The sequence below is a fragment of the Porites lutea genome, chromosome 6 (genome assembly GCF_958299795.1).
Source record: "Porites lutea chromosome 6, jaPorLute2.1, whole genome shotgun sequence".
In the NCBI taxonomy this organism is placed as follows: Eukaryota; Metazoa; Cnidaria; class Anthozoa; order Scleractinia; family Poritidae; genus Porites; species Porites lutea.
Genome location: NC_133206.1, coordinates 7,956,743 through 7,964,949, shown reverse-complemented (window position 1 = coordinate 7,964,949; position 8,207 = coordinate 7,956,743). Strand labels below are relative to the sequence as shown.

The 8,207-nt window shown below is 38.8% G+C and overlaps 1 protein-coding gene across 1 annotated transcript; it reads left to right on the top strand.

Annotated features, from left to right (window-relative positions):
- Positions 1-2,754: 2,754 nt before the first annotated feature.
- On the top strand, positions 2,755-6,822 carry LOC140941839 (ATP-dependent DNA helicase RecQ-like). The gene is made up of 2 exons (XM_073390845.1): positions 2,755-3,248; positions 5,415-6,822. Exons 1-2 carry the CDS (start codon positions 2,755-2,757, stop codon positions 6,820-6,822), a joined length of 1,902 nt encoding a protein of 633 aa, XP_073246946.1.
- The last annotated feature ends 1,385 nt before the right edge of the window (positions 6,823-8,207 follow it).

The window sequence follows — 8,207 nt, the reverse complement described above, 5'->3', positions numbered from 1 at the left end:
ATCGAAAAGATTGGTTTCCATTTCTATCATGTTGTTGCTGTCACAACATCTCAAAAGCTTGTGAGAATGAAGAGGCAAAAGCTTGCTATGTGGTAGCCTGAAATTCATCTGATTGCTTCGAGTCATTTTCTCCTCTCAACAACGTCTGAATCGACCAACCGTTAATGCCGTCCAGTGACGTCATTCACTACCAGAAAACCGGGTAGTGATTTTGATTGGTTGATTGTCTAAACATTCACATAATTATGCATAATTATGAAAAATTTTAGCAGGATTGTCGCTTGATATTCAGCGGATCGCATCCCTGGAAGTCTTTCGTTTAGTTCAAACATTTTGATAAGGTTAATCTTTATCTTAAACAGCAAAATTGCCTTGTCTTCGAAACTGAAATGCTAAATTGAACTGCGAATGAAGAATCATTGCGGAGAGTCTGAGGTTTTTCATTTAGAGCCGCTTTATGGTTTTGGCGGCCGGTGATTTTGTTACATGAAGTTTTCTGAGATCAATGTTATAATTCGACCTTCTTGCTATTTTCACCGTCAAGTGTAATGATTCTGTTAGCTTTTCTTTCTTGTCTCCTTGTTTTTTTTTTCTTCGTTAAGGACCAAATAGCTTCTTTTTTCTTTTATTAAAGCAAATCATTGTGTTTTGGAATGAAGTGTTCCATGTGTGTGTTTATTTCATTGCGTGATTGCGACCGAGTTTGATTATAGAATTTAGTACAACCAGTTCAGCGTTGTACTGCATGCAGTTGATAGTTTGAACGTTAAACATGAAATTACGATCGAAGAAAATAAAGCCGTTCTGTATCATCCAGACATTTCCAAACGATATTTCTCGGTTTGCCACTTGAAAATCGTGTTTTACTGTTTGCATGAATTAAAGCAAAGGTCAAGTAGTAGTGATGTCACTGGACGACATTAACGGCCGGTCGATTCAGACGTTACTGAGGGAGTAATAACGACTCAAAGTAATCGGATGAAATTCAGGCTAGCCATGTGACTCAAAATGAAAAAGTGCTCTCACTATCAGACTAAAGTGGAGATTGGTGGAAAATGTGCCACCTATCGACCACATCTTATTGTAGTTGTGGAGAAAAAATGACTGCCTATTTGTACTCCATCTCCCAGCATTTCACCGGTGTGGACAAAAATCCCTATAATGGTGAAAAACTGATGTGGAGCATGCTGGGCTCACTAGATCAGGACATTAAACATGATCATTCCACTGCGAGGAGTGTAACGCTGTGCCCGGTGAAAGTCCCATTTGATAGTCCGGGACAAATTCATAGATTTTCGTGCCGGGCAAGTAAGTTTCATAGCCTTCCTACCCAATGGGAAAGGGTCCAGGAAAGTCATCCTCTAACAAAGTCATCAACTAAGACGAGAAAGAAGTGGCCCTGGTCGGGTAAGCAAAATGATATGCATCAGTCAATTCCACCTGCGCCCAGGCCCCCCCGGGCTACTGAGGGGCATTTGCACGCCTTGTCAGTCCTGGGGACCGGGCATTCGCCAACCCCGGGGCCATTCCCGAGGTTTTGACACGCACGCGGTTTCCTATCAGAATATAACTACACAGAAGGTTTTACTGGAAAAAAAGCAGATTGGCTCATGTATCAAGGACAGGAATAAATTGAACAGGGTTGTAAAGGCATGTTCTTGATTTTATGAATGCATTTCTTCATTGCTTATCAAGCCAGAATTACATAGCGAAATTGGAGCTATTGATGTGAATCAACGTTTTTTGATCATTGAATCAAATTTCTGTTCATATTATTTGAAGAACATCCTTTCACATTTATAAAACTTTTCATAACATATTACTTTACAGTGCTCTATTTATTTTAATGTCAATAATTTTATATCAATACTAAAACCATACACTAGTGCATGTCGTCGCGGCGTAAAGTCTTGGTTAGAATCCTAGCGCCATTACAAAGGAAGACGTTAATTGAAACAAAAAGTTGCACATTAAAATGCTTAAAGTGGCACTATTCGACTGTGCGATCAATGAAAAAAGTTTCAGCTTTGACGGAGGACGGGGCGATTGCCCTCTTTTTTCGTCCCCACCCCCGGAATTTGTCATCTAAGGCAAAAAAAATGCTAATGCTCGGGGGTCAGCCCGGGGGGGTGCTGGGCGCAGGTGGAATTGACTGGTGTATCAGCCAAGAGCTGCTTGCCCAATTCAAGTTTTTTTTGCGAGCGTCCCTGAACGCGTGTCTAGAAAAACTAGACACTTTCAGGGAAATTTCATTAAGATCATCTTGAGAAGAACTTAAATTAGTGCTCAGATACAGCCATTCCTGTAACAAAACGACCATGGATACAAAGCATATCTAGTTTTCAACATAAGTCATATCAATTTCAAGTGATCTAAGCTTAGGGTTCAGGAATAAGATACACAGTACCTTACCAGAGATCAAGTCCTCTACGACAAAAAAGTTATTATGTTTCCAGCTTAAAAGAACATAAAGAAACCGATAAGCCAACTACGAATCCTTTCAAGCAGGCGTTTCAAATGAACAACAAACCAGTGATTTTCAACGTTGTTTACATCGTCCTAGCCTGAAATTCATCCGATTGTTTCGAGTCGTTTTCTCCTCTCAACAACGTCTGAATCGACGAGCCGTTAATGCCGTCCAGTGACGTCACTCACTACCCGAAAACCGGGTAGTGATTTTGATTGGTTGGTTCTTTTAATTAACATAAATTATGACAAAATTATCCAAACTTATGCATTCAAAACATGCTCAAAATGGCGGACACCTTGACTCTGAATGTGGAAAGTTTTAAAGAAGCTGTTTCAAGCGTTTTATCGCTTTTGGGAATAGCAAAGTTGTATCCGCACCAGGAGAACGCGCTTTTCCAGTTTTTGTCGCGGAAAGATGTGTTCGTCAATCTTCCGACGAGTTATGGCAAGTCTTTGATATACCAAATTGCCCCTCTGGTTGCGAGTAAACTTCGAGACTTTCCGGAACACTGTATAATCGTGGTTATATCACCATTAGTCGCCCTAATGCGCGATCAAGTAGCCAGTCTTCAGAAGCATGGCATCGCTGCAGGATATGTCTTTGCAGAGCAGGAACAAACGATTTTGACAGATGTAGAAAGGGGCAAGTATAATATCGTGTTTGCCTCCCCGGAATCAATGCTGTCTGTGAATCGGTGGAGAAGAATGCTTACCTGTGAGGTATACAAGAAACACTTAATTGGGGTTGCCGTCGACGAGGCTCATTGTATTTCGCACTGGTATGTTGTACTTGCCTTTTGACTACTACGCATTATGTTAGCGTTATTATTTTGTGTCAAATTATTAGCTAATGAGTGAGCAGCATTGACTAGCTAAAAGGTCGTGTTTGTATAATATACTATTTTTAATGACTCTAAATGATTTCACGTATCTAAATCTGACCTGTCAGTTTGTTCTCGCCCTTTATAAAATAATGTACTTATGTATTTCAGCTTTTGATTCGCAAATAAAATACCCAGGAATGTTACGGTTTTAATTCTGTTATTTATCAGACCCCAGTTGTTCAACTTTAATTAAAATTATCAAATCCCAACAAAAGTGCTCTGGGCCAAATAAGGAAGGAATTCCTCCTCTTCCCCCTGGGTTGTATCTACAAGTAAAATAAATTGTACTTTATATGGCTCAGTGACAGAATATGATTTTACCATTAGCCTGAATTCCATCCAATTACTTCGAGTCTTTATTTCTCCCTACCATTCCCACTTGAGTCAACAATTTTTTATGATTTTGGTTTGTGATGACAAACTGATAGCTTGCCAGAGATGATTGCAACTTTTACTCTGTCATTGCATCATAACATTTCTGGTTGAGTGAATAAAAGAAACCCATTGATCATAACTCAAGCTTAATACTTGATACCATTCACCTTTATACAGCCAAGTAAACTTTATTGCTACAAAGGGCTTCTGTGGTGTCTTGTCAAGAACAGTTTTGACCAAAGCAAACAGCAAGTAAAGACATCCAGGGCCAGGTTGTTCGAAAGTGTTTTTTAAGATATCTAGGGTTAGTGCAAAATTTGCACTCAGATATGAGAGCTTAAAAACCAAATTCAGTGTAATTCCCTAAAAAGAAGAGAGTCCAAGAGAGTACTTTTGATAAAAAGAAAAACAAACTTGGGTTAAAATGTAACCCCAGATGAGAAAATGAGTCAAATTCAGGCTATAGTGCTAACCGCTGTTCGAATGACTGGGCCCTGAGCTATAAGTGGTAGAGTGATTTACTCAATCTATATATAAAAAAATTATAGTAGACTTCTAAGCAGTGTTGTTACTGTAATCTATTGTTTCCTTTTCTTTACTTGCACCTAATTGGCACCTGATCAATATTGTTTTATGGGTCTAGTAAAATCACTCTGTTTTTTTGTTTAAAAACAATTTTCAAATAGTAGTCATAGTTGAAACTGATCTTTTTTTTAATTGTTGACATAATAGTGCTATATCCATCTCCCACATTCCAACATTCCAAAATCTGTCTGACCTCCAAAGTGGTTAAAATTCATTGTTACATGTATATATGAGAAATGAACTATAATATATGTTCCAGCTACATAATAATGGTAATAGTAAATAATAATAATGCTTCTTTTTATATACAGGCTGTCTTCTTCCCTTATGTTCTACACAATACATGTTTTGCTTTGCCTTGTGTCATTCCAGAAAGTATATATACTTCCAAATGGAGGGCAAAAGAAATTCCAAGGGGAGGGGGATCCAAAAGCAGGCAATTTCTGAGCAGGAGTTAAGGAAGGGGTGGGTTTTCAAGGTCTGTTTGCAAGGGGGCTCTAAGAAAGATTGTTGAGTTTATTTTTTAAATCAAAATAAACAGCTTTTTAATTGTGCAAGCTGTATCAATTTACTAACCAGTGTTTCAATAATGAATAAGTATTATGCTTTCAGTAACGACCATTTAATGTAATCATGTGAATGTTTTTTTTAAGGCTTATGATTAGTTATTAGCTAAGAAAGTCTTTTCTACCGAGCAAATTTGAATTTATTGAGCCATGTGTCAAGATTAATAAAAAGATTTGTGTCTCCTTTTGTTACAGAAACAATTTAGCCTGAATTTCATCTGATTACTTCGAGTCGTTATTACTCCCTCAGTTTGAGAGGAGAAAACGACTCGAAGCAGTTAGGTGAATTTCAGGCAAAATTCTATTTAAATTGTATGGATTTTGTGACAGAAATATGTTTTCCAGGCCCAATGAAGATGAAAACTCAGGAACATTCCAGGGAGTGGGGGAATGAAAGGCATCTGGGGGTCTGAAGCAAAATTGCCCATAGGGTGGTATATAGATATTTTCTGGAACTACACATTAACAGTATAAGACAGTATTATAACAATATCATTATAATTTATTAAGAAGTGCCTCTGTTCACTTTTGTTAGGGGGCAGACTGGAAATGCTGGTAATGTGGCTTTCCGAAAATGGTACTCTTTCTTAAATGAACTGCGTTCATTGGTTTCCAATGGCTTGCCTTTCATGGCTTTGACAGCAACAGCATCAAAACAAACAAAGAGAGAGATTTTTAAAGTGCTTGAGTTTACTACCCCTCATGAAATTGTTGAGAGTCCTGATCGTAGAAATATTGTGTATGTTTGTCAACAAATAGACAGTGGACAAGAAATAAACGACTATTTTGGATGGCTCATTGATGCAATTAAAGAGAAAGGGAAGGATGCCGAGCGGGTTTTAGTTTATTGTCAAACTGTGAAACAGTGTGCAAGTCTGTATCAATTGTTTGCCAATAACCTTGCCAAATGTATGTACTCTGACAAGTCATTTAACCCCCAAAAAAGGTTGGTAGAAATGCTGCACTCCAAGACACCTAAATCAGCCAAAAACACAGTGTTGGATTCTTTTAGAAGGGAGAATGGCTTGATCAGAATTTTATTTGCCACTGTGGCATTTGGAATGGGAGTGAACACAAAAGGGGTAAGAAGATGTATTCATATTGGTCCACCAAAGAACTTGGAGGCCTATGTTCAGGAAAGCGGACGATGTGGCAGGGATGGAGAACAAAGTCATGCGGTTGTCTTATTTAATGCTAAATTATGCACTCATGTAGAGGAAAACATGAAAGAGTACTTGGTCTCTGAAGACTGCAGAAGGAAATTGCTTCGGCAGCCTTTCGATCAAACAACGTCCTCCTTAGTTTCCTTAGTTTCCCACCTTTGCTGTGACAACTGTGCAAGAAATTGTAAATGCAACCAACTAGGATGCCCACCAGCCCTTAACGTGCCTTTGGATAGGAATCAAGATGACAAACCCCTTACAATAAAGCGTGATGTCTCTACCGCTCAGAGGAAAATACTACGTAAAAAGTTAGAATGTTTACAGAAGTCTCTTGTTACAAAATCTATGCAAGGTGATCAAAAAGAAAGAAGGGCTACTGTCCTATCTTGCCCAAACTTTTTCCTTGAATTTACAAAGACTCAAATAGAACAAGTTTTGGAACATTGTGCTTGTATTACCAGTATTGATGATGTAAAAAGATGTGCTGAAATTTGGCAGCACAAACATGCTGTTGAAGTTTGTAAAATTTTCAGCGAAGTATTTGATGATATGATCCACATGAGCAGAAGTGAAGATAGTGATGAGAGTGAGGAGGACAATGATGATCATGAAGACCTTAGTATATATTTTCAGAATGACACGTCATTTCTGGAAATGATAGAGTCACTGAACTCACTTGACGAAACTGAACTCACTGTTGATGTTGAAGAAAATGTACATCAAGCAAACTACCCAGTGGTGCTTGACTCTGTCATACCAAATGTTCTGATTAATGAATAGTTTTACTAGTCATATGCAAGTAATGATTTCATCTGGCCTTTCTGTTTAGTGATATTAACTTTTTGTGTTTGTTTATCCACTTGAATAATGATGACATGTCGATGTTGCTGGTCTGACTTCGTAGAAATCCTGTGTAATGGTTGTAATTTCGCCCAGGGGTTTCAGTCAAGGCCTCTTCACTTAATAAAAGGTTTACAAGAATTCTAAGGTCCTGTGCATCTGATCTCTGAACATGCTTTCCAGATCTTTTTTTGATTTTGCATTCTGAGTCAAAGAGTTCAACAAGCTCGCGTGCAACTTTGCAACAAGAACAGTTTCTAGTGACTGCAGTTGTTGTAAGATTTCTGCCCATCTTCCTGTTTGCTTCCTTGATGTAATTGTTGTCATGCTCTAGGTCTAAATCTAGTGGAACATTACACCCAGCTGCTCCATGATTATTTACTGACCTGTTCCACTTAAGCTCATGTGCCTCACATGGAGTGAGAAGGGCATTAATCTGGAATAAAAGGTATAAGGCTTCAAGGGCATACTTTGATTGACTTGACTCTTGCCAAAACTGGATAAGGAGAAACTTCCAACAACGAATGATCCTTGTCCCATCACCTTCTGCCACAGCATCCCTAAAGTTCAAATATAACAAGCCATGATCAAGGAGAGAACATTGATAATTGAACATGTCATCATTTGCCTTGTTTGGCTCCTCAAGGGTTTTTGGTTCAGTAACCTTGTCATGTGCATCAGAGGGTGGCTCATTGGAAAATTCCAGCTGAACTTCATGAGTAAGTTCATGTTTTCTCCTTGATTTTCCATCATAGCGGAATGTCTTGGGACAGCCAGGAACACGACATGGGTAACGGCCATCAGGTGTCTGTGCTTGGTTCCTTTGCACCTCTGCTTGTTCTTCCTCGGTCAGTATCTTGTTTAAAAGCGAGTTTAAAGATGCTGAATCAATAACATATGTGTCAACAACCTTTGCTGCAATCTGACGAAGGTACACCCTTTGGATAGCTACTGATGCTGTTGCCAAGCTTGGTGGAAAAGTGTTGCGGGTTGGCTTACCATTGATGTCACTCATGCCAAGAATGCTCAAAGCTGCTACAACAATCCGAGCTTTCACTGCTAAGGTAAACATTGCCCTGTCTGGGGAATATGCACTTGTCACGTCACTCTTCACATTCCTGCGGTTGATATTGTTTCTGTCACAAAACAATGTGCATTTGTCTCCTCCTGAGTCTGAAGAGTAATGTCTTTTGAAACACAGCTGCATTGAAAGATAAGAAATACATACAAAAAATATTGGTGTGTTTTGCTCTCACTCTTTCATAGCCTCGCTTTCAAGCTAAAGACTGTTCTCAATAGGGCTATGTAGTTATGAAGTCTTTGGA

Coding starts and splice junctions, on each gene's coding strand:
- LOC140941839 (XM_073390845.1), top strand. CDS start 2,755: ATGGCGGACACCTTGACTCTGAATGTGGAAAGTTTTAAAGAAGCTGTT. Junction 3,249..5,414: donor GCTCATTGTATTTCGCACTG/GTATGTTGTACT, acceptor CACTTTTGTTAG/GGGGCAGACTGGAAATGCTG.